Genomic DNA, 27273 nt, shown 5'->3' with positions numbered 1-27273 from the left:
CCCCTGCCTCTTACAAGCTTGGTGATCTTGATGTTGATGTCCTATTCCATGACCTTGGTTATCTACCCAGCCCTCTTCTCACTGATGTCCTTGTTTAGAAGGAAATCCTTGACACTTGCATGTGGAACTAGGAGTTGGATCCTGTTGTTAGACAACATGTGTCTAAACTTTTTTAATGCCCTTACAATGGTGAGGACCTGCTTCTCTACATAGCTATACTTAAGCTCATAGTCCTTTAACCCCTCACTAAAGAAAGCAATAGGTTGCTCCAAATTATCATCGTTCAGTTGTGTTAGGACAGCGGAGATGCTAGATTCTCCTCTCAAGGTATAGAGGATAAAATCCCTTTCATAGTTAGGATTGACAAGGGTAGGGGCCTGAGCAATTGCTTGTTTAATCTCTTCAAAATCGGCCCTTCCCTCCTTGGTCCAACTAAAAGCCAATTTTTTCTTCAACATGGAGGTGAGAGGTTTTACCATGGGGGCAAGGTTGGGAATGAACCTCCTCACAAAGTTGATCCTACCAAGGAAACTTTGTAATCCTTTCTTGTGACTGGGGAGTGGAAGAGAAAGTATAGCCTCCACTCGCTCTGCATCAATTCTCAAGCCCTCCTTGGATACAATGTGTCCTAGCAATCTTCCTTGATCAGTAGCAAATACACACTTGCTAGGGTTCAAGGACACACCATACTCCTTGCATTTCATGAACACCTGCTCAAGATGACCAAGATGGTCAGCTGCATGCTTTGAATAAACACTTATGTCGTCAAGGTATATAAGCACAAATTTTTCTAATACACCCTTGAAAGCCATGTCCATTGCTCGTTGAAACATGGCATCTACATTGGTTAGCCCAAAAGGCATTTTGCAATAAGCATAGGTACCCCACTTAGTAGTAAATGTAGTCTTGTATTGGTCTAATTCTTGGACTAAAATTTGATTGTAGCCTGAATACTCATCCAAGAATGAAAATCTTTCTGAGCCAATGACCTTTTGGAGAATCTGCTCCATAGAGGGAAGGGGATAATGATCCTTGAGGGAGGCTCTATTGAGGTCCCTAAAGTCTACACATAGTCTAATTTCCCCATTCTTCTTCCTTACAGGGACAAGTTTGGCCACCCAGAAGGAGTGCTTGATAGGGAAGATGAAATTGGCTCCTATGAGCTTGGTCAACACCTTCCTCATTAGTGGCTCAATCTTGGGGTTTATTGGCCTTTGCTTTTGTCTAACTGGCTTTGCATCTGGGTTTAGCTCTATAGTATGCTGGGCTAGGCCAGGGTCAAAACCCTTCAAATCTTCATAGATCCAAGAAACTATTTCATCATATTTTTGACAAAGCTCAACAAAGGCCTCTTGTTCGGTTGAGGAACACACCTTGCCCAAGTTTAGAGACCTACCCTCGGCAACAACAACTGGCTTGTAATCACCCCTCTTTGCAACCAGGTTCATCTTCTTCTTCAACTGATCATCAGAATTGAAAATGCCTTCCAAGGTAACTAGACCTTTAGGCAACTTGTAGGAGTTGAGCTACATGATTTGATCTCCATACTGGTCTTGCAGACTGATTTTTAGCAGAAAATTCTGCTTCATTTTGCAAGAAGTTGACAATCTGTTGATCACTGTCGAACACTTGCCAATTTACCTCATTGTCTGGAACAACAGGCCTCACAACAAGCCTGATGTGTTGTTCCTTCTCGCTTACAGCATGCACTAGTATGTTGAAATTCGCAACAACCACTGCAAGCCTATCAGCATGCTTGTTTTGACTTCTAGGAATACTCTGGATGTTGAAGGCCTTGAATCCTTCAGTCAAATCCCAAACCCTGTGTTTGTATGATTTAAGTAGGTTGCTCTTTGTTATACTTTGAGCTCGAATGTGATTAACAACCAACTCACTATCTCCAAATACTTGCAAATATCTGATCTTTATGCTTTGCGCAAGTTGGAGGCCTTGGATCAAGGATTCATACTCAACGACATTGTTGGTGCAACCAAACTGAAGCCTAAAAGAGAAGAAATATTTCTCTTGCTCAGGAGAAACAAGCAACACACCGGCACCTGCACCGTTCTTGTTTCTTGAACCGTCAAAAAACATGCTCCACAACCCCTCTGAATCTCCTTGTGTCTTGATCAGGTTAAGGATAGGAGTATCCTCTTCATGGATACAATAGGTGCCAAGCCCAATCTCTTCAGCCACAGCTAATGGATCAAACTAAAAAGCATTGGCCCATTCGTCCAGCAAGCAATCAGGGACCTCTTGCAAAAGAGTAGTAGGCTCACGAACAGTACACTCCTCCCCATCTTTGTGCAAAGTGCAATTCATGTTTATAGGGTTGGGGGTGTAGGGCTCAATGTGGTTTTGCGCAATGGGCTCTGCCCTTATGGTAACCTTGGTACCATACCTTGTTCGAAATAGCATGTGGAACCAATCGAAAGACAGGTATCCACCTATCTTGGCAGTGAAGTCTCTAGACAGGCAGATGGCAAAGAAGGCAGGGAGGTCGATGATTGATACGTCTTGCAAGACAGTGCAACCAAGGCATGCATGCAAGGTTAACTTCAATTTTTTTACAACCCCTACTGTCTTAATAGAAGTGCCATCTAATTGGACCACACCTTTAGTCACAGGTTCATATTCAATGCCAAGAAGATCAACTACCTTCTTAGGCATGACTGAGCTACTCGCTCTTGAATCTATCATGCAATTGTGAACTAAGTTATCTTGTATGATTAAGGAGAGATAGAAGGGGGGAGGCTTGCTGATCTTGCTTGAATCTTCTTCCTCCTTGGGTTGCACCAAACTGGTGGAGACTGCCTTTTTGTTGATTGTTGCCTCATCACCTGACTGGTCAATGTCCTTCAGTGCCTCCTTAAGCAAATCCCTTTGAGATGGGATGGAAAGGACCTCCCACATAGTGACATTGAGGTTGGCCTTCTTCATTTGACCAACTATGTTGAAAGGAACACCAGCTGATTTTAGAGGCCGCTTTGAGACTACAAGGTCTACCTTTGCTCTTTGGACGACTTGGGCCTCCTCCTGCCTCCTACTTCCTTGCATGGTATTTTGGCTTGTATCATGGACAGCTATATTGGGTGTTGGAGCTTGGGCTGCTGTTGAAGGTGACCCAGCCTCCATAGCTCTCTTCTTTGACCTTGTATATTGTAGCATAGACTCACCGTTTGTTTGGTTCATACCATAAAATTTTGCCTCCTGCCAATTGACAAAGGTAGAATCACCTTGCAAGTAAGCCTGAGTGCCAACACTAGGTTGATTTGGGTCATACTGCTGGCCAGAGGTGGTTGGCTCATCTTGCACCACTAAAGCTTGGACAAACGCTCCATTTTGGCATGCACCTTGGTTGTGTGGCTGATTGCATTGTTGACACCAATCTTGCTCTTGGGTGAGGTTATGTTGCATTGGAACTATTGCTTTTGAGCTGCTTGTAGCCGTGGGGTTCACATTATTCAAAGACCTGGCGTTGCTCCATTGGTTTTGCACTTGAAAGGGTGGCCTATTCTGCTGATAGTTCTGATTTTGTGCTTGATAAGGTCTGCTATGTTGGGCTTGTTGCCTCTTTAGTGTCACCGACTCAATGCTAAATCTTTGCAATAGAGTCTTGACTTCATGGAGCTCATTAGAGGATGTAGAGGATGTCGATGGTTGGCATTGCTCGATGATTGATACGTCTTGCAAGACAATGCAACCAGGGCATGCATGCAAGGTTAACTTCAGTTTTTTTACAACCCCTACTGTCTTAATAGAAGTGCCATCTAATTGGACCACCCCTTTAGTCACAGGTTCATATTCAATGCCAAGAAGATCAGCTACCTTCTCAGGCATGACTGAGCTACTTGCTCTTGAATCTATCATGCAATTGTGAACTAAGTTATCTCGTATGATTAAGGAGAGATAGAAGGGGGGAGGCTTGCTGATCTTGCTTGAATCTTCTTCCTCCTTGGGTTGCACCAAACTGGTGGAGACTGCCTTTCTGTTGACTGTTGCCTCATCACCTGACTGGTCAATGTCCTTCAGTGCCTCCTTAAGCAAATCCCTTTGAGATGGGATGGAAAGGACCTCCCACATAGTGACATTGAGGTTGGCCTTCTTCATCTGATCAACTATGTTGAAAGGAACACCAGCTGATTTTAGAGGCCCCTTTGAGGCTACAAGGTCTACCTTTGCTCTTTGGATGACTTGGGCCTCCTCCTGCCTCTTGCTCCCTTGCATGGTATTTTGGCTTGTATCATGGAAAGCTATATTGGGCGTTGGAGCTTGGGCTGATGTTGAAGGTGAGGCAGCCTCCATAGCTCTCTTCTTTGACCTTGTATATTGTAGCATAGACTCACCGTTTATTTGGTTCATACCACAAAATTTTGCCTCCTGCCAATTGACAAAGGTAGAATCACCTTGCAAGTAAGCCTGAGTGCCAACACTAGGCTGATTTGGGTCATACTGTTGGCCAGAGGTGGTTGGCTCATCCTACACCACTAAAGCTTGGACAAACGCTCCATTTTGGCATGCACCTTGGTTGTGTGGCTGATTGCATGGTTGACACCAATCCTGCTCTTGGGCAAGGTTATGTTGCATTGGAACTATTGCTTTTGAGTTGCGTGCAGCTATGGGGTTCACACTATTCAAAGGCCTGGCGTTGCTCCATTGGTTTTGCCTTTGAAAGGGTGGCCTATTCTGCTGATAGTTCTGATTTTGTGCTTGATAAGGTCTGCTATGCTGGGCTTGTTGCCTCTTTAGTGTCACCGACTCATTGCTAAAGCTTTGCAATAGAGTCTTGACTTCATGGAGCTCATTAGAGGATGTAGAGGATGTCAATGGTTGATCTGTCGGTGCCATGGGGATAGGGGCCAAGGTGGGTTGTTGAGTGGGAGCTTCTGGGAAGAGAAGCATTGGAGGGCTTGGAGCTATCTTCCCAGCCTGAATCAAACAATTTTCTGCCCTTATGGCTATGTCATATGCACCTGGTAGAGAGGCTCCACCCATTGATTGTATCATGACAGCTATATCTTTGTTGAGAGCTCTAAGATAATACAAGAAGGCATGATTTGGAGATGGCTTCACCAGAGCAAGAATTCTATTCCATGTCTTATGGAATCTGAAATTGAAATCTCCCATGAACTCATGAGGTGCCCTCTTAACTGTAGTCAACTGCTCCACAAGTGATAGATGATCACTTTTGTCTTCGAAATGTTTGCACAACCTCTCCCCCAATTCATCCCAATTGTGAAATGAACTAGACGGCAATCCTCTATACCATTGCAAAGCTTTTCCTTTCAAAGACGTGGCTAAGAGTCTAACAACAACATCATCCTGAGTGTCATTATGGACGGAGTAGATGTTCGCAATGTCTTGAAGGTGCTCAATGGGGGTAGCAGCTGTTTCACCAGTGAAGTATGGTATACTTTTTTAACGCAGCCACTGGTATATCATTCCATTGAGTCAAAATAAGAGAACTTCCCCCATTGAAGGTAACAAAAACTTGATTTTTGGCCATGTGAAACAAAGGTCTATTGATATGAGTGGTGGGAGCCCTTGATAGTAATGGTCTAGTAAATGGAGGGGTAGAATGAGACCTAGGAGATGGAGCGTTTACAACCTTGACCCCCCTTTCTGGTGACAATGAAGGTCGCCTTCTAGAACTTGAAGATGAGAGTTCTTCAAATTGAAAACTACCTCTAGAAGACGCCCTTGTGTAAATTTTGGGCATGAAATCTGTAATTGTAACTAGTCATGAACAAGCAGTGGACCTGTGAGCAGAGACTTCAAAACCTCGGGGTTCTAGACTTTGGCACTTCGGAACCTGGGGGTTTCGGACTTCCGGAGTTGCGAACTGTGAAACCTAGGGGTTCTGAAGTTCCAGAGTTCGATGACTTGGGAACTTGGGGGTTCCGAGGTTCCGAAGTTAGGAACTTGGCATGAACAAGAACTGGACTTGTGAGCAGAGTCACCAAGTCCTTGAGAGATGATTACCTCTAAAGGCTGAGAAACTAAGAACAGCACTGAATCCTTAGCATGTGCATCGAAAGTAAGTCCCATGGGGCGTGCCAAAAATTGTTGTCACAAAAGCTTGCACCCTTGCTGAGCTATCAACTCAACAACCTCGTGAAACGTGGAAACAACCCCGAAGTGTGGAACCTTGCGCAAGGGGGTTGAATCTCCAGAGAAGGTCGGCTTCCTTCTCAAACCAAGTGCAGGTGTTGAACCAACTCAACACTTCAAAACTTACTCCTAAGCCTATCCTAACAGCTTGCAGAGGAAAAAGGAAGAGAGAAATGCTTAAAATGAAAGGAGGTGATGCATCAAGCAAAGAGATGTTTCTTGCCCCACCCGAAATGGCACAAAGAATCAACTGAAACACCCAGGAGATGCACAAACTTCAGTTGTATGAATGACCCCAATGCATGTATGGAGGTTAGAATTTGCTAAATATCAAAGGGGAGAAGTTTCCCACAAGTCACACTCAAAAATAAATTAACACACATATATGAGAGAAGAGCCACAAAACATACAACTATGATGAAGGTAAGGAAACATACACAGCATGCACAAGTTGAAGTAAGGCAAGAGTGATGATTTCAATTCATTCAAAGGACAATGGCCAAACTTACAGTTGCAGAAACGCAAAAATAAATCCAAGTCTTCAAGAGTGAAAGAGCATAGAATAGCTCAAGCCAGCAGGGAAAGCACCCTTTACAATGAGGCATAACAGCCTTATATAGAAAATGGTTGCATAAGAGAGATCATGACCCTTGTGTGTGCAGGGAAATGTCAATCAGGGAATGCAAGGAAGTGCATGCACCTGACATTGTGTACATGCAAGAAACCTGGCCATACCTTGAAAATGCAATCCTAAGAAGAAAGGTACTTCTAGAAGGTGGATTGACTGACATTCCAAAGTCAGAGCATGCAGGCATGACATAGGTAACCACAATAAGCATGGCCCTATACCTCTCTTGATGTAAATCCTACAAAATTATTAAATACACCCCTGTAGCTCCACAAAAGAAGGTGCACAAGTCACAAGAGTCGTCGGACCATTTAAAACTTTGAGCGTTGATCACACCATCCTGAAGTGTTGCAAGTCGAAAGGAAGTCGGAAGACTTGGTAAACTCGGGTTCCCAAAATGGGGAAGACTAAGGAAGGAACTTCGGAACCTCGAGGTTCCGGAGTTCCAAGAAAGAGAGAAGGAGACAAGGGAAGGAAACTCGGAACCTCTGGGTTCTGGAGTTCCAGGGAAGGGAAAGGAGACTAAGAGAAAAGAACTTCGAAACCTTAGGGTTCCGGAGTTCAGAAAAACTGGAGAGAAGGCAAGAAAGGAACTTTGGAACCTCGGGGTTCCGAAGTTCTGGGGAACTGGAAAAAGGCAAGGAGGGAACTCCGGAACCACGAGGTTCCGAAGTTCCGGGAAAGAGAAGGGAAGCAAAGGAAAGGAAGTTCGAAACCTCGGGGTTCCGGAGTTTTGGGGAACAGAAGAAGAGACAAGGAAAGTAAAAGGCTAAGGAAAGGAATTTCGGAACCTCGGGGTTCCGATGTTTTGGAGAAAGAAAGGAAAAGGCCAAGGACGGAACTTCAAAACCACGAGGTTCCAGAGTTCCGGGGAAGGGAAGGACAGGCAGCAAGGGACTTCGAAACCTCGGGGTTCCGAAGTTCAGGGAAAAGAAAAGGGCAAGGGAAAGGAACCTCCAGGTTTCGGAGTTCCAGGGAAGAGACAAAAGGCTAAGGAAGGAACTTTCTCCAAACAAGACAACACTTCACACTTCATAATTCCACTACTTTTCTCTTTGATCAACTGGGGCAGCACTGGTCCATGGAACATTTTTTTGATCGGTTCTTATTGATGGACCAAGGGTGTCACAAAATGACAACATGTTTTATAAAAGAGAATTCATTTCTCTATTTGCTCATTATGATGGATGAGTTTTTCAAAATTCTTTCTCATTGCAACTCATGCCAGACATTTTTTGAGGACGAAATCCCTTGGATAATTGTGAATTTAACAAAAAAACAGTTCACCATTGTGGGGAATCTACACAGGGTTTCCATTTGTGCGACATTGGATGATTATTTTCAGGCAGATTTAACAGGTTTCTTCAGCAATAAGGCACCTGGGGTTTGGTGCATTCGGACCAAGTTTATTCAATAATAAATAATGCCGCCTGGAGGTCAATTGGTCGTTGTTTGATGAAATCCTCTGCAAGGGTTTTGCGTAGAATTTGATTACAGCAGATATAAGGCGATTGTGAGCAGATTTGGAGGGTTTGAAGCCTCATTTTCCAGCAGTACAATATCCAGGATAGTCATACTTCTTTCCTTGCAGTCGTACCATTTGCGAGTGGCATTGGAATTCGTACAGATTTCTTATTCATCAGCAATTATCAGAAGCAAATTGGTGATTCATTCAGATATCAGGAATAAATTATGGATCAGTTGTTATGCACATTGGGACTTCCAGTTGATTCAATAATCTTGCCTAGAGGCCAAGTGTAGAATTCAGCATTTCCATGGCTACTTTCATTATTTGTTTTCAGTAATTATTGTTATTGCAAATAAAACTATTGGCACCTTTTAGCAAGTTGGACGCCCCTATTCAGGTGTTCCTTTCAATTCTTCAATAAAATTCCTCAACTAGTTGAGCGCTAGACTCCCGGGTATGCAAATTCTTGTTCATGGTGTCTCGATTCTCTAATTCTGAATAAATGCATTGCTGATCCAAATAAATCAGAATTTAGACTTTTATATCAGTCTTTCATAATCTTTCATTTGGGTTCAAAAATTATTATTTTCTTGCATATGTTCTATGGTAAACCCCATTCCATCATCACATTGAAACTCAAACTAAAACCTTTGCAAACAAACACAAAAACTTCAATCAGGAAGCCTACAAATCAGAAAAAATCAGATCAGACCTTGGAGGGGATCTTTCATTTGTATTGTACCCAGATGCGTAACTCTCAAAAGTCTCCCACCCCCAACTCTGGACTTTATGCCTCAATCGCTCCAACCATTGGGGGAATGCACTTAAACAGCAGAGACCAAAATGACATTGTCTCGTATGGATGCTAGAGTTCTTCTCTCACTCTCACTTGAGGTAGACACCATGAGCAATGAGCAATAAAGTTGGCAATGAGCATTTCGCCTCTAGTTAACGATTGTTAATTTTAGAAACATCGTCTTTGTAACTCTATTTAAAGGAGCTTTGTCTCCTTGATTAATTGAACAACATCGATTCTTTGAAATCCATTGCATGTCTCGCACTATTTTTTATGGTATCAGAGCCTGAATAAAGAATTTGTGAATTCTTTTCCGAGATTTTTCAGGCCTCTTAGTTTTGCTGCAGATTTTTGAAAAAAAAAATTGTGTTCAAAAGTCCGTTTTGGACTGTGTTTATGCCGTGTAACAGGATTCTTCCTGTTTGCCTCTGTCTAGCGAGGGTTTTCGGCATTTTTTGGCACGGTGCAGACCCGCCATTTTTTCTGCAACCCGCAACTTGGTCAAACCCGCGTTTTTTGACTTTCAGGTAGGGTTTTGACCCTCCAGATTCAGTCGAAAAAAATGTCCGAGTACAGATTTGTCGTGGTATTTTCGAGATCTCAACTGGGTCGTCGTCAAAATTTTTGGGTGCCTCGATTTTCGTGCCTCGATTTTCAAGCCAGCAGATCCAGATTCCGACAGCAAATTCCTTCTGGGTTTTTTGCAAGGATTTCTAGGTTGTCTTCGGATTTTTCTGGGTCAACCGGAAATGTTTTCTTGAAATTTGTGCCCGTCGTACTTCATTTTTTGAAGTATGTACCTGCATCTGCCTCTGTTTCTGCATTGGGATTTGAATTTTTTTGAATTCCGTGCCAATTCCTCTTCTCAATTTTTTTCATTTTCTGTGCATTGGAAAATGTGCAAGATGGTGTCACTGACCAACTTGATGTTGGAAGGCAATTAGGTTTTGTGCACTTAGCATCTTCTTAGTACCTCATTTTTTGCGCCTCGAAAAGTGTGAAGATGGCTTATGGGCATCGATGTTTGTTTCGGTTTTTAATATTTTTTTACCTTGAAAAAAATTCTGATGGGTTTTAATATTTTTTTCCCTTGAAAAAATCTGTGGGTTTTAATAATTTTGTCCTAAAAAATTATCTGTGGGTTTTAAATATTTTTTGTCCCCTGTAAAAAAAACAAAAAATCATGAGGGTCTATGATTTTTTCCTCAAAAATTGTACTTTGCTGCAATCTGTTTTTAGTCGCACCTGGAGTTGTTGTGCGAACATCTGCACTAGTGTCTTATTTGCAGTCTATTTTCGAGCATCTTGCTCATCTACAATAGTTTGGAGGGTTTGCCGATTTTTTCCTCAAAATCGTGACAGTTGTTCTTGGTGTGTCTCTAGTTATAGAGAGGAATAGTTCTCCAACATCAGGTTGGACGGTTGGTGTTGTTGTATCTCCAGAAGGTCTGCAGTTTCTGAGAGGGTTGGTGGCAGACTCATCTCAAGTGGCAGAGTTAGTGGCAGGCTCTTGTCTTCTGTTGCAGCGTGTTCTGAGAAGAAGGGGGCAACCTTCTCTATTATTTCTCTTGGTAGTTAGAACGATGACCATTAAGGGAGGGTATTAAAATAATATCTTTCTCTTTGTGTTATTAATGGTCATTTAAGTTGTTTCTAATTTCGCCTCTAGTTAACGATTGTTTCTTTTAGAAACATCGTCTTTGTAACTCTATTTAAAGGAGCTTTGTCTCCTTGATTAATTGAACAACATCGATTCTTTGAAATCCATTGCGTGTCTCGCACTGTTTTATTTCCAAGAGAACTTTTTACTTTTCTAGTGCACTCCAATTATGTTGAAAAAAAATGCTATTTTTGGTAAGTGTCTACAAAGTAAATTGGATCTTTGTAAGTTCCTGTATCTCCCTAAAAAATAAATCAGCAAAATGTACAACATCATGTGTATTCTTACAAGGAATGAAATGTGTCATCTTGGAAAATTGCTTGACTACTACAAATATGGAATCATGTCCTCTTTGTGTCTTCGGTAGTCCCAACACCAAATTCATGCTAATACCCTCCCAATGTCTTTCCAATATTGTTAAAGGTTATTATAGTCCAGTGTTTTGACCACTTCATTGTAACTTGACAGGTTCTACATTCTTAAACGAATTTCCTTGCATCCTTACAAATTTGAGGCCAAAATTAATTCACTTCAAAGCTACAATCTTGTCAATAACAAAGTGGCCTACTAGTCCCCCACTATGTTTCTCCTTGATCAAATTCTCCTACATTGAGCCCCTAGGTATTCACAATTGGTTAACCTTGAATAAATATCATCCTAAATGAAATAGTCCAACCAATTGCTTCTATCAGTCACTACAACGTCTCTACTTGCTTTGCAAGTTCCCAAAAAATCAAGGTAATCCTCATACAAGCGTTTTAGTTCACCAAATCCCATTACAACTACCTTCATTTCCATTAACAAGCTTCATCTCCTAGTCAATGTATTTGTAACCTAATTTGACCTTCCACTCCAATGTTTTAATACAAATATATAGCTCCACATGAACTCTACCCATCACACGTGTCTTTGGTTCAATTTACCTTGAATGTTCAAATATTGTGAGGCTTTATGATCAACATACAACACAAATACCTTTGGCAACAAATAATGTCTCCACTTCTTCAAAGCTTGGATTATGGCATAGAACTCCTAATCATAGATTGGATATCTCTTCCTTTTATCATTCAACTTCTCATTGAAATATGCCATAGGTCTACCTTCCTAACTCAATGCTAATCCTATCACACTTCCGCTAGCATCACAATCTACTTAAAGTACTTTATCAAAATTAGGCAAAGCTATAAAAGTTGTTCAATTACCTTTTCAGCAATTCAGAACACTTTTGTGCTCTTGATGTCCACTTGAATTCCTTCTCATCTCCCCTCAATGTCTTTGTCATCAATGTGCAAATAGCACTAAAGCTACTGATCAACTTCAAATAGAAACTCGTCAATCCATGAAAAGGTCTCACCTCCCCAATGCTTTTTGGTGTAGGCCACTCCACACTTGCCCTTACTTTCTCTAGGTTCATCTTCAACACATTAACAGAAATTACAATCCCAAATAGGCCAATTATGTTTTCATAAAGCTACACTTCTTGATGTTAATCAATAACTTGATGGAAATGTTGTCATTGATGTCAAAGGAATTAGAAGTCTTTATGTCAAAGATGTAAGAAGACAATTAGTCCTGTAAAAGGTGATGATTAAATAATTGGATAGCTGTGATTTATATGAAGAAGACATGAAACCATTAATGATCAGAATTGAAGGCATCTCCATGATCAGATTAGTGATCAGTATTGAAGATGAACTCCATATACAAGATGAGGGTATACAGTGATCAATGCAGCAACCTGTTTACAAAGACAATGAACCACTAAGCAACAAACTGATATATATATAGTCTCAACAAATGGCTACAGAATACATATATACAGTGTGTATATATATATACACAGTATATACAGTAATATATAAAAAGATGACAGCATACAGAAGACTGTAGTATATACAGTACCAGTATTGATTGTTCCAGCATTATATATATACTGAAGTATATTTAGTATTGACTATAGACAGAACATAGCAGAGTAAAGGTTCAGAACATAGCAATATACAGTACCAGTAAAAATACAATATACACATATCAATAAAAGGTTTCAAATAGTGTATTCCCAGAACGACAGTAATTTGCATATACCATACTGTGGACATATACCGTGCAGAGTGGTACACATAGCATTATGAGCAGATAGACTGTGGACAATACAGCAGACTGGGGACTAATAAAGACACACATATACATATACAGAGCCCTTATACAGAGCCCATATACAGAGTTCATACCGTATAAGTAAAAATCTTACACGGCACATATCTATACAACCAAATGTCTGCTCAGACTATATTGAAATTATTCATAAGAGTATCGAAAATGTCAATATGCAGGTCACAAACTGTTTTAACCCGATATCAAAGTTCATATGCATTATAGGTAGCATATCCTTGACAGCTGCTTACGGTGGTCAAACAAATATTTATATTTTTTGGAATGACGTAAGGAAGACATTGAAAGAATAGAAGCAGTGACTCTTAGACATCAGCGATCCTCTGAACAAGCGATTCAATCCTTGTAATTATTATGATCGTATAAGACAGTTGGGATGACAGCGATAATGATTATGTGAGAACAGCAATGAATGAATTTGGAGTTTAAGTATCATTTAATTTAAATATGAGCAGCAATTGAATATGTCTCAATAAACAGGTGCTATCTGATTAATGTATGAGAAGGTGAAAGGATAAAATCAATTCCATATTTAAAAGAAACAATATATCAAGCAAACAGCGATGGCATTAGCATTAGAGTAGTTATTCTAAAGTAGCAGCAACTCTGTTTTGACAACAGATCCGACAGAAAGACAGTGATCGAATGTTATAGCAGATCACAAGGGTTCATAATAGAGATCGAATACTACAGCAGATAGAAATTTTTTTAATTTACTGACATGATTAATAAGAACTGAAATAAAAAAAACCTTTGCAGCGATGGCTAAAGACTCATGAAAGAAAACAAACGTATTTACCAAATGAGTTAGATGACAAAAATTGCTGTGTCTTATTCACAAAAAAAGACAAACATCAGAAAAGGACAAAAATGAATAAAGACAAAATTATAAAGCAACGGAATGATTGGGATTTATCTATACCAATCAATGACATAAAAGATTGTCTTTTAATAAAGTAAGCAGCGCTTAAGACAATGATTAGTTTGACGATAAAAGGCAAAAAGAAACGAACTTGTTTGACTATAAAAGACAAAAGTCTTGTTAAGACAAAAAGAAACGAACTTGTGAAGGAGACGTGAATATTCATAAAGCAAGTTTATCAAGGTGGAACAAATGGGTGAAAGATACGATTAGTATTAAAAAGAGAAGAGGTTTGTTTAAGCAATAAATTAATAAAAGATGTATTTTGTTTTAAAGAAAATGTTTGTTTCAAGAGGTGCGAAATACATTTAAAGTGTGTAGAAAAAGAAAATATCAATCAGACATACACAGATCCGAAAATGAAGGCATAGAAGAGAGATCACTGCAGATTTTATCAAAGAAAATAATTTCAGATTTGTAGGTGTGTTGTGTGTTAAAGACATATCATATATACTAGCAGATATATGAACATGAATGTGCAGATTTGAAAGAGGGTTCAAGGGACAGAAAATATAAGAAGACCACGTGAAGAAAGAAGACTGATTGAAGAACATTATACAGTAAACTGTAAAGTAATCTTTGAAGCAGATTTATCAAAGAAGATAGAGGATATACAATGTATTGGTATGACTGCATAATAACAAAAATAAATCAGAAAAAATTATTCTTTAACAAAAAATTTAATACAGATTTTGAAGAAGAATTATGGCAGATTTATGAAAAGATCATAAATTCATAACAGATTTGTGGAAGATAATATAACAGTTTTATGAAGAAGAATATATGCTTGTGAGGAAGGAATATATGCAAAAGATTAAACTGTCCATCATCAGTTGAGATAGCAACATTGTCAAGATGGAAATTCAGATTTATATGAAGTGAGTTGGTGCTCACTAATTCTGGATTGGGGAGTTGGTGCTTCCAATGGGTTGATGCTCACAAATTCAGAAGTGAGAGTTGGTGCTTCCAGTGGGTTGGTGCTCACGAAATTAGATTTGGGAGTTGGTGCTTCCAATGGGTTGGTGCTCACGAAATTAGATTTGGGAGTTGGTGCTTCCAATGGGTTGGTGCTCACGAAATCAGATTTGGGAGTTGGTGCTTCCAGTGGGTTGGTGCTCACAAATAGAGTTAGGGGTTGGTGCCTACAAACAGTGTAAAAGAAATTTATAAAAGCATTTATTGCCGCGGTTTTCTCCCGTAAGGGTTTCCACGTCTATATCTTGTGTCAACTTGTGTTCATATTGGATAGATTACATATGAATGTTAGTATGCAATGAATATGGTAATAAGATAAGTTATATACTTATGATTGAAGTTGAAAAAGTTTAAATTGGTAAAAGATTGTTGTTATACTGATTTACCCATCAATACATGATCGTATATGAAATTTCACCAAACATTGCAAATTTACTAGTATCTTATGATCACCTTGGATCCAAGCAATCTATGTGGGTCTGGATGTTTTATCAATGCTACCACTATCAATGAACTTTACAATATTTACCTCATGATTTTCAGTTTGAGGTCCTGAAGGAGGCTATTCAGGAGGTTGGGCCACAAAATGTGGTTCAAGTAATGACAGATGCAGCACATGTGTGGTAGAGCTGCAGGGAAACTTATTGAGGCAGCCATGAACAACACACTCAAGGACGTGGGGAAGACTGACTAAATTAGAGGAATGGTCAGCGATGCGAGAGATGTGTTGATGTTTATCTGCAAACCACCACACTTCACATGCACTCTTCAGGACCTTCTCAAAGGTGTTCTTGAAACCATAGTTTTAATTCAGGACCTTCTCAAAGGTGTTCTTGAAACCATAGTTTTAAAACTAGTGGACTCGCCACGGACTCGCGAGTCCATGGGAGCCACGAGTCGATTCGCCAAGGACTCGCGAGGCGAGTCCTGGCGAGTCCATCTGAAAGACTCGCGAGTCTTTTGCAAGGACTCGCGAGTCTTTTAGATGGACTCGCGTGACCCAGAAAAAAAGTCATGCAAGCTTTAAAATTGAGTTTTTTTAAAAAAAAATTGCCATCATTTGGCATAACTAAGGGAGTGAAAAATAAAAGAAAAATAACACCCGACGCCTTTATAAAGCTGCCCATTGACCCCGCAAGGGGCGATGCCCCTTGACCCCAACTTGGGGGCGCTGCCCCCAAACCCTTGTCGAAAAATATAGGGGGAAACTGCGCCGATGGAAGTAGGGAAAATTTAACCTCAGAGTCTGATTAGGCTCCATATAACAGCATAATTAGCATTGAAGAAATCTTGGTATTATACATTTTAGAGTTGAAAGTTTGAAACTATGAGCATGTGACATGTGTAATGTTTCAATTATGGCTCTTATGCTCTCTAAATGCATTTTTTTCTTTATGATTTTTTGTAAAACTACGGTTTTTCTTTTTGCCGAGTCCTTGCCGAGTCTTTCACGAGTCTTTCACAAGTCTAAGTCCAAGTCCAAATTTTTGGTTTGCCGAGTCCAAGATTTTCAACTATGCTTGAAACCAATTGAGACCAAATATGCATCCTATTTCACTCTTGGAAAGAATGATTGAGTTGCAAGAGGCATTGCAACTCATGGTTATGACAGCAGAGTGGAATAGGTGGGTTGAGGCCAAGACAAAGCAGGAGAGAAGGGTGAAGGAAATAGTGAAGAGTGATGTGTTTTGTACTGATGCAAAATACATAATTTTCCAAGTCATCAAACATGGGGATGGGGATGCACCTACCCTTTGAGAGGTGTATGTGTGCATTGATTCTATGCTTGACTAGATGAGGGTTTTATGTGAGTGAAGGACCCCACTTTAGCATTCTACAATGAGCACATTCGACCAATCATTCAGCACAAAAGGGATAAGCTCAACAATCCCTTGCATATGCCTGCCTATGCCTTGAATCCTAAGTGGTACAAGGCTAGGCCTAGTGGAGTTACACCAATTCACGATGATGAGGTGAAGGCAGAATTCTTTAGGTGGCACAATTCGCACTAAGTGGACAAAATTTGCCACTCTTAGGGGTTATTCAGATGCGACTAAGATGGAAATAGCAATTATGGCACAAGAGTGTTAGTTTTACTTTCAGATTAACAGAAAAACTCAAAAAATAGATTTAGTAACTAGAATTAGATTATTTTAGTTATGGATTTCAACTTAGTAAATGACAAAAGCAAACAAAATGAGACAAGACAACATTACCCTGGGAAAATCTCTTAGGAGGAAAAACCCAGCAAGAAGAGATCCTCAGATCTGATTATGAATTATACACAATATTCTGATTACAACACTTATCTCTTTAAGAGGTCTGATATGGCCACACTTAGGGCTGATGTAGTTGACTAATCAGTATCAGGTCTGCACCTCAGATCTGCACTTTTGACTTCACCAACCAGTAACTTGGTCTACACTTTTGGACGCCTAATCCTTGATAGCAGTTCGCACCTTTCCCTGGAGATAATCACACTTAAAGTTTACACCTTGGCAGCAGATGTAATTCGCATTCAAGCACAACAGATAACTAACTATTTTCACTTCCACTTGAGAGCTAATTCGCATGATGTGTAGAATGATATGATGTCTGAATGAGGTCAAGTAGTTGTTTATTTATACGAGGCACGAGGACCTATTTTAGGTTGGCTTGGTGCTGATTCTTTTTATTTATTTTATTACTTTTGGTTTATAGGGTCGGCCCTATTAGAGGGAACACATTTCCCTTTTGAGTGGCATGTGTTTTTTAGTTATAGGGTCGGCCCTATTAGAGGGAACACGTTTCCCCTTTAGTGTGGCGTGTGAGAGGGGAGAGAGAAAGGCCCAGCCCTTGGCGGATTCCAATGTTGCCTTAAGGCAATTGGAATCCGCATTCTACCTAGTTACAATCAACAAGGAAGACCCACTTTTGTTGTGGAATTGTCATGGTCAAAAATCTTTGACTACCACTAGCAATTCATTTACTATCTCAAGTTTCTAGCTCTTCAACTGTTGAGAGGAACTAGTCTACATATAGCTTCATGCACTTTCTTAAGAGGCACAGACTTAACTCTAGGAGAGTAGAAAAGCTTGTGGTTGTAAATAGTGCTTTGCGTCTCATTGACCGCAAGACATTTGTGTACAGAGAGAGTCCAACGGCATGATAGGATGTAGAGCTAGAGGATCCATCACAGGTTGATGAGGATGCTACCACTTCATATGCAGGGCTAGTTGGTATTAGTTTGAGGGATCTTGACCGTGAGGAGTCCAATAGTTCCAATGATGAGGAGTTTGTAGATGATTAGAGGCCTCCCTTCACTACATTTTGACATTTTGATATTTGTACTTATTTTGATATCATGCTAGTCATTGTAATGTTACTGCTACTCATTGTAATGATGTAATCATCTTTATGATATTTCTGATATAATAGAAATCTCCAATTTGTATTGTCTATTATGTACTACGTAGGATCTTTTACTAGTGATATCTTCCTAGAAACTAATCCATTTATCCAGAAATTGTGTATGACAAATTGTTGATGGTTTGTTCTCTTCTATGAGCCAAAATGATGTAATGCATTGCAATGTAGTATAATCTTCTGAGATGCTTATGCATCAATTTCTCTTGCAACCAAATGGATAAAAAAATCTTTTAGTGGTATGGATCTTAGGAAATTGCTATTGAGAAACAATATCCAACTAGCAATCCCCAAGAATGCCAAGCAATGAAAAGGTTTGCAACCTCACAATGTTTACTTTGATAAATTTAATGTTTCCCCTTTTGGCTCTAAGGTTTTGAAGAGCATTTGGGAAGTGTCGGAGTTGGTGAGATGTTATATCAAAGGCAATAGTATGCATGAAAAGGAAAATAATAAGGTTTGTGGTTTTAAATCCATCTAGTGGAAATTACAATAAAAGAATAAGCCTTAAGCCCTTCTGTAAAGGCATCAAAGAGTTTAGTAATGTTGTGGAAAATAATTAATTTTAGACTTGGCAAAGGCTTCGTAATGCATTTCCCTATTCAGCTCAGTTTTGATAAAAAAATCTGTGGGAATTTGATTTGGAATTATGGTTCTACTCTTTGTAAAATCAATCCCAGAAAAGTGTACAGCACCCTAAGTAACTCCCAAGATGTCACTAGGCACTTGAATAATTGTTGGTAATTGAATTTTGACCAAAGTCATTGGTCCAAGGTCCTTAAAGTCGGTCCCATGTAATTGAGCCAAAAAAGCTTGTTTTAGATGTTTACTTCTCCTGAAGAGATTGGTTGTTAACTTGAGTTGCTTTAAGTATAATTCTGGTAGAGACTTGTGCTTCTTTTGCAAGGCTTCTGAGACAATTGAACATATATTTTTGGACAGTTCTTTTACTAAAGAAACCTAGTTGTTATTGACTTCTGAATTGTGTGGGTGGGATAAAGACCAATTTTTCTTGGCAAGAAATCTTGTTTCGCTATGTGGATGGGTTAAATAGGAAGTATAATTTATTTTGGCTTGTTTGAACCACTGAAATTCATTGCTTTTGTGGAAAGCAAGAAATGAAGATTGTTTTCAAGGCAAGAGAAGGCACCTTACAGAATCCTCTAAAAGACTCACATTTCATATTATTGCCTTGCAGGTTACCTTGACACTAAAGGTTTCAAAAGGAAAGAATTGGGAGTTAATGAACAATGGTTAAAGCAATAAAATGATGAGATCAAAACAGAAAAGTTTTGGCCATATGCTAAAGAAGAAGATGACACATTTGTAAAAAGCTACACGAAGTTCCAAAAAAGATGGATAAAAGTTTCACCTTTGACATACTTTTGATGTTGAAATATCTAGCTAGTATCAGATTCTACTATGCTAAATTTTAATGTTGCCTTTGGCAATTAAAATTTAAGTAATATGTGAGCGATTAGCTATTGTAATTTTAAAATGGGCCCTAAGTCAATGTTATGTAAAGCGTGGCCCCAATTGTACCTTATTTGTCAATTAAAAGGTGTCGCCAAAAGCAAGGAAATAAATAAAAGATAATATTTATAAGTCATCCTTATAGGCCCAGCCAACTCATGAAAGAGAGATTGAGTCTTGTATATAACAAGACTCAATCTACACATTCAAACACAAGCATTCCATTGTCATGCGAAATTATCAAGCAATCAAATTCAGTCATACAAGCGATCTGCCTCATGCATACTATCATCTTCAGAGAATATGATGCCTTGCTATCACCGGCGAATTGCTCTCATATAGTGCAATCTGATCATCATAGTTCAGGCGACTTTGTGCTCAATCCAAGGTGTAAACTTCAAGTTCAACATCAAAATATTAAAATGATAATATCAAGTTCAGTATCACTGTTTCAAAATTCAACTTGCAACAATTGGAACTTTATACTAAGTTTAAATCATCTAATGGATTCTTCTTCTTCTTGCAATAGCAGTCAAGAGTAACAGCAAAAGTCTTTCACGGAAACAACTAATGTGATTGAAGATGATGAAAAAGAAGAAGAATGAGCAGTCAAGAAAGTGAGCTCAGGAAACTGAATATTTTTGTTGATTTTCATAAGCCAAGGATTGAGCATGGGTATTTTGCTGTTGTGATTGAACATTGTTTTAGTACATTGTATAAGGTTAACAAGTAAGAGGTCAGAACTCAATTGTTTGCTGCTCTGTTTTATCTTGCTTCAGACATTAAAAATTTGAATAAATCTATCAATTGTCTGCTCTTGTTCTTAATAATTTTAAATTTTTAAGTCTTAAACCTGCATGATAACTTGCAAAACAAACACACAAATCTGCAAGTCTGAACTCATTGCCATAAATTTTATAAAATTTTGCATAAAAAAAATGTAAATTTGAGCACCCAAGATTCCAGGTTCACCCTGAGCTTGCCACGGGTTCACCCTGGACAAGCCAGCTTGCCTGGGTACAAACCCTGGCCAAACCCAAAAACAAACTGGAACAGAACCAGGAGCCCAAGGCAGCGAACCAGACACCCTTTGTGTTGTAATAATCATGCAAGTTTGGCAAGCCAAGCTATAAAGAAGGTTTTTGTTTAACTTTGTGTAGCCCCAATCTTCTACCTTGCTGAGCAACTTTGTATGCTTCAAAGTTGTTACATTCTTTTCAATCTTATTCTTTGCCCATTGCCATTATAAGTATTGTATTTCTCGTTCAAATCAATCGAACTGTTCATGTGTATCCATTGATCTCTAGATTATTTAATGAAAAACGTTAGTGTTTAAATTGATGTTATAATATACTTGCAAAAAAAGAAAACCTTGTGGTGAAATAAATACTTTGAATCTTGTGCTCCTACCTTAAGATCAAAAGACATCTCTAGATTGTTTTTCAAGCAATCCAAAGGCTAGTTTGATTATTTTAGACTATAGGTATAAAACAAATCAGGAAGCTCCCCTTGCTAATTTGAAGAGACGATTTTCCTCACACTATTCCATTTTGTGTTGTCATGAAAGTCACAACTTAAAATGGCAACAAACAAGACTACAACTTTATTACGAAAATGTCAATGGTGAAAAAAAATACACCTGTGTATGAACAAATCCATCTATATGCATTCTGCAATTCTATTCCATTTTGTTTTGTCATTAAAGTCACAAATTAAAATGGCAACAAACAAGACTACAACTTTATTAGGAAAATGTCAATAGTGAAAAAAAAACATATTTGTGTGTATGAACAAACCCATCTATATGCATTCTGAAATTCTACCAATTTTATATCTATATTCCTATTTATGTAATAGAAGAATACTAGGATAAAGGTGATTTTCTCCATGGAATACTTCATAATCTTTAGAAAAATTTGACAATGGGTAATAAATAGATTAAATCCTTCAAGGTTATTGAACTTCACATATGCGGTTATTATTTTGTTTTGTTCTTCTGTTGTGGAATTGTGATCTATTAACCATAACTTTTGACTAGACGTAATGTCCGTCCTTTAATCTAGCTGGTAAAACTTTTGTTGTTTACCTTAAGTATCTCTCTGCAAATAACTGTTGCATCAAGCATCAAGTTCTTTGTTAAAAGGAATAAACAGGAAAACGACACTAACATATACAGTAATAAATTCTTTGTGACAAACTCAATCAAGAGATGTTCCAATTTTGAACATTACTTAATCAATATCAAAAACACTTAGGATTAACGCCTTTGCTGATGAGAAAATAGGTATAGTTCATTTACAAGGAGAAAAACAGACACTAAATTGAAAATAAAACCACCATGCAATTCAGGTTCATTTCACATTACCTCTAAAACTTCCACAGCATCGATACTGATGAAAGGATCTGAAACATGTTGTGCCCATATGTTCAGAAGCAAAGGTGAGATAACTGATTCTACCATCACTGTTGTCTGTTGGTCTGAATCAACAAAAGAACTATATGACTCAGACAGGTACAACCATTGAAAAGCATTTTACAAAAATCATAGAAGAGCTCCTGCTCTTATGAGATCAGCCAAAAAGAGCCAACATGATCATCCCAGACCTGCTTTTACTGCTGCCTGCAAAGCCTCCAAAACCAGATGCAAAGTTTCATCTGAAGCCTGTAAATAGAAAGACACGGTTAATGAGAAATTCAATTTTTTAATTTTATAATTGCGCAGCTTACAATTCAAATAAAAGAATGAAAATCAACTAAAGTGCCTTTTTTGGCTATAAATTCACCTCCTTTAAGAGGGTTGCAATGGCAGAAAAAACATCCCCCATATGTGGCCGTAAGATCTCTGCATTTGACTGAGGAAGAAGTTGCGACAATGCTCTACAAGCACCCACCTTCACAGTTGGAGGCCTGTAAACCCAGAATTTCCCATTTATATTTCCAATTGTTGCCAATATCCTCATAATAAAAGGACCAAGTCACCATGTAACAATTACAATAGTGGAAAACAAGATTTCTTACACATCTGATGCTAATGCCCTCATAGAAGCATAAACAAATTCCTCTTGCCTTCCCTTACTAATCTGCACAGAATTTAAAGATGGAAACTGTTAAAGGAATAGTGTGACAAACCTCATACGGAATCGACAGCCTTTAATGGCAGCTAACATAGGATCAGGATGGGAGGGTCTATATCAGGAGATAAATTTGGAGAAATTACCACTGACGAAAACTTGGAAGCAGCCCAGAAGGCACGTGCGTTGAGAAATGGATACTCCACCATAGCTGCGAATGTATCATGGAATACAGAAAAAGAAATAAATTTATGAGCAACAACATAGATAACTGTGACGTGGAACTTGAATAAAGGGCCATGTTTTAATTCAAACATCACCTGTTCCTATATCATTTGCAAGTATATCATCAAGAAATGCTTCCACATCAAACTTGAGACTACCTTCTAACTGCCAAGTGTACAAACATCAAAATATCACTCCAAAATTCTTATCTCTAGTATGCCTCTTTAAATGTTGTGGAACAGTAATTATATATTTTTGATGCACATTATCTATATACCAGCATGAAAATCGTCTCCACAACTGAAGAAGAAAGAATCAATGGAAAATCTTGTACTGTCTGTCTGATAGCTTTTATTGAATAATACAATAGAAAAAGGACAGCTATATCTAAAAAAATTCACTAAGCATGCATGTTAAAGAAAACCTGTGATTCATCTAGCATCTCTGAAATCGATCCAAAGGCAAGAATTGCTGCTTCTCGTAACTGTCAGAAAACAACCAAAATAATATAATTGACAATTCAAATTTCAATACGGGAAAAAGCTGATTTCCTACAAAAACACCTAAACATGATGCCACTAAAATATGTATTGAAGAACTGATGGAAAACAATTCATTAACACAGATCAATTCTCAAACAAAATGGCACTGTCACAAAGTATTCAAGATTTATTTCAGTGAATTACTAATGTCACAAACATAATTCAAATGCCCAATGCCTACAAGACCTACTCTGTAGACTCCTTATCCCAACATATGGTGCTAGACCCCTTACCTTCAGTGGGTTGTCAGTTTCACAAGTCGAGCCTTTTAGGGGACTCCTAAGACTAACAAGCCGATTACCATCTTTGTGCATTGCCATAAGAGCTTTCCAATCTCCATATTCTCACATCAAGTCTGATTGTTAATGACCATCTAGTACCCCTAAAATTAGTCCAGGTTCCATGGAGAGGTACATGTCACATGTTTTCTCCAAATCTCTGAAGGTTCATCAGCCTTTGATGTTTGAAGATCTTATTTGGAATATCTTTCTTCCTTCTAGGATTTTTATTTTTTATAAAAAGGGCATTTAGCACAGGAAGTTCTCCTATGGACGACGTCAATTCTTATAAAAATCCTTTGATTGTGGATGATGAAGCTGTTTATCCTTTTTCTGTTCTATACATTATGGACTACATATATCTAATCTCCAGCCTTGGCGCTCAGATCCCTATTAACTCCTCTTCTCATCTTGATAGAGAAATCTTTTGACATAGTTATTTGTACTTGTAACATAAGGCTTTATCTTTTCCAACTTATCTAGGGTTTTGATAAAGTTGAAGAAAACAATGCCCTCTCTACCCTCTTAGAACACTATAACTCATCAATACATGTTGAGGCCAAGCATAACCTTTAGGGATCAACCTTTCAATACATGTTGAGGCCAAGCATAACCTTTCATTTGTTTTAAATAATGGGGAGAATAAAAACCTGGCTCAAATAGTAGATACCAACATTAATGTATTAGTGGAATAATCGGTCCAACTTCCAATCGATAATGCACAATATTGATTCATACTTGGTTATGTTCAACGGTCAACCCATACAAATGCTTAATTGCTTCTTTGGCCCTATCCATGGCTTCATATAGATACCCCATGTGGTTTTTGTCCGCATCCACCTACCACAAAACACTAACCAATGGTTCCAGCACCTTAAAAAAAGTGAATGGAAAGAGGAAATTTTAGTAAATATTGCTAAAGATTTCAAGTTAATAGCATTTGTTGTTCATGCCCAAATCTGATCACTATTTTTGAAGTAGTTTTATGTTGAGCATGGTAGTGACATTCTAAGGACTAGTTGATTTAGATCACTTGCATTCGGTTAATCTTTCCAACATTCTTGTGAAGAGGCTTACCTTTCCATAAGGCAAATTAATAATTAATGTTTAATATTTAATGTAGTTCTTTAATACATGTAAATAGGAGATTAGGGGAATTAATATTATTAATCTACAACAACCAATTCCAAAGCTTTGTGAACAGCGATCAACATTTGAATTTTGTGAAGTAAATTAAATTTGATAGGGTATTACAATGGTATCACAACTGGATCTTGCTAGCCTGTGAAAAAGTAATTATTGTCTAAAGACAAAGAAAATAAAAGGCTACTGATTTTTTAGATCGACATTGCTTCATTGTCAAAGTTTCAATTGCCTTTAAAAGAATTGAAAGTCACCATTAAAGAGTTGTTGCCACTCAATACAAAGAGTTCATAAGAAAATTTTGGTAAAGCTGCAACAAAAGGAAGACGCAAATATATGTGATTGAGCCCTTGTTTAAAAGATATAGAAGAAAGGAAGCCACTAGTAATCCCTCAAAGAATACTAATCTCAATCAATAGAAATTGTCAGAGAGTTTTTGGTGAAGTCATGGCCAAGGAGAAACTACGGCAAATAAGAGGTCATGGCAAAGGGAAGAAGGTAAATCATAGATGTCACTGCAAAAGGAAACTAATATTAGTTTATAAAATTGTTGGCCACCATAGTGAAATAATTTGTAGTGGATAATTTTACAAACAACAAAGGCAAAGATCAACAAATAAGGAAATCATGAATAGAGAAAACAAAGGAATTTGAATATATTTGATTAAGCACAATGACCAAGAGGAGACAAAGGAGATTATGGGTCACGAAACAAGATTTACACAAAAGCATAGTATATGTCATTACCCATTGTAAGATTTGGCTATGGAGATAGCCATCAAAGATCTAGAAGCCTAATGGAAAACACAAGAACATGAGAAGATCAATATGACAAGAATAAACTGTATTCCTACCAAAAATGTAAATACAATGAATATACAATGTATGAAAGACCCTTGGTGAGACATATGATAGCGTAAGATTATGACAAGTGTCTTAATCTTATGATATAAGGATGACATAAGGCATAAAGTGATAACTTATCATCCTTTTAAGGTGGAAAAGTAATAACTATCCACTTAAAGTGGAAAACTATTTAATATGTAAAGAATCCTATGTGGTCCCTAAGTAAACTTAAGTTACATGTGTGATTAGGACCTAGGTGATAAATTTACTATATATAACACCTTATTCACACCAACACCCCCACTAAATGCAAGTTAGGGATAATGTATACAAATGCAAAAGATGCAAAGATGGGTCCCAACTACTAGGCCATGTTAAGTACCCATGTACAAATGCAATCTCTCATAAATGTGGAAAAGAAGAAAACCCAATGGGACAAAACTCCTACCTAAAAGAGAGATGAAAATACAAAATAATCTCAAAGAATCATGAGAAGACAAAACCCCATGTGAGGTAAACATCCCCCCATAAGAGAGAAGAAGAGAGACAATGTAAACCCCCCTCAATATAAACAATGAACAAAATGGTAGATGCTCAAAACTAGATGTAAAAGATGCTCCACAATCATCAAACAATGTTCCTCCCCTTAGGAAGAAACAAAACCAAAGGTGTATGAATGATGTCTTCCCATTCCTGAAAGAAAGATGTAAGAAAAAGGATGATAATGTATGGAGTCTTTGAAGGCTACTCAAGTGTCCCCATATTGATGTTGAGATTTGCCCCTTCCAAATTAGGTGTTTAGGCCACACTGCTGAAAAAGACAATCTAGGATCTAATGAAGATGAATGTAGAACGAGATCCAAAAACTCAAGTGTCTCCTCTAAAGATAAAGAGGCCTCCTCCAAATGTTGTTCTAAGTATCCAACTCGTGTCAAGAAGAGAAGAATGATCATGTAGAGAACAAACAAAAGGGTTATAGTGTTCCCTCACAAACAATTGGCGAAGGATCAACTCAATCAAAGAGAAGATGTATGTCACCAATGCTGCCTCCCAAATCTACAAGAGAAGGCTCCACAAACAAACCTGCAATGTCTGCCATGTCTATCAAGTAATCATCCTAAGTCACTGTATCTGGAAGACAATGAATATCATGTTGCACCAAATCACAAGAAGCCATATCATTACAAGCAAAAGTAGATGTGATCTCAATAAGAGGAGATGGAATGCAAGGTTCAAGAACTCAATCACAATTGAGTATACCCAAGTTCAAATAACCAAAGTTCTCCTCAAAATCAGAATCCATGCTAGAAGTGTGATCATCATCTAAAGGATCAAATCCATCAATAGGTACAAAGATTGAAAAGGAGTACATAAAACTGTGATACAAAATCCACCAAACCAGTAGCAATGATTGCTTTACTCTCCAAGTCTCTAATGATAACTAAAACAGGAGTGAACTCCATAGTCTTCCCTGCTCCATCATGAGTGATTTGATAGATGGAAATGAGATTATTTGTATGATTGCCCATCATTGAAGTTGCCAATAAATCCCCTCCCA

The 27273-nt window shown here is 38.3% G+C and overlaps 1 protein-coding gene across 1 annotated transcript in view; it reads right to left on the bottom strand.

Annotated features, from left to right (window-relative positions):
- The window catches only part of LOC131063911 (uncharacterized), a 125375-nt gene that overhangs the window by 33855 nt on the left and 64247 nt on the right, over window positions 1-27273 (bottom strand). Inside the window, exons 15-21 of the mRNA XM_057997880.2 lie at window positions 23331-23390; window positions 23002-23071; window positions 22828-22892; window positions 22629-22690; window positions 22394-22517; window positions 22215-22272; window positions 21976-22088 (exon numbers count right to left, since the gene is read on the bottom strand). Coding sequence (XP_057853863.2) covers window positions 21976-22088; window positions 22215-22272; window positions 22394-22517; window positions 22629-22690; window positions 22828-22892; window positions 23002-23071; window positions 23331-23390 — 552 coding nt within the window. The remainder of the gene's footprint in view (window positions 1-21975; window positions 22089-22214; window positions 22273-22393; window positions 22518-22628; window positions 22691-22827; window positions 22893-23001; window positions 23072-23330; window positions 23391-27273) is intronic.

Source organism: Cryptomeria japonica, chromosome 3, assembly GCF_030272615.1.
Source record: "Cryptomeria japonica chromosome 3, Sugi_1.0, whole genome shotgun sequence".
Lineage (NCBI taxonomy): Eukaryota > Viridiplantae > Streptophyta > Pinopsida > Cupressales > Cupressaceae > Cryptomeria > Cryptomeria japonica.
Note: the sequence above shows the minus strand (reverse complement) of the source record. Positions and strands in the feature narration are given on the sequence as shown.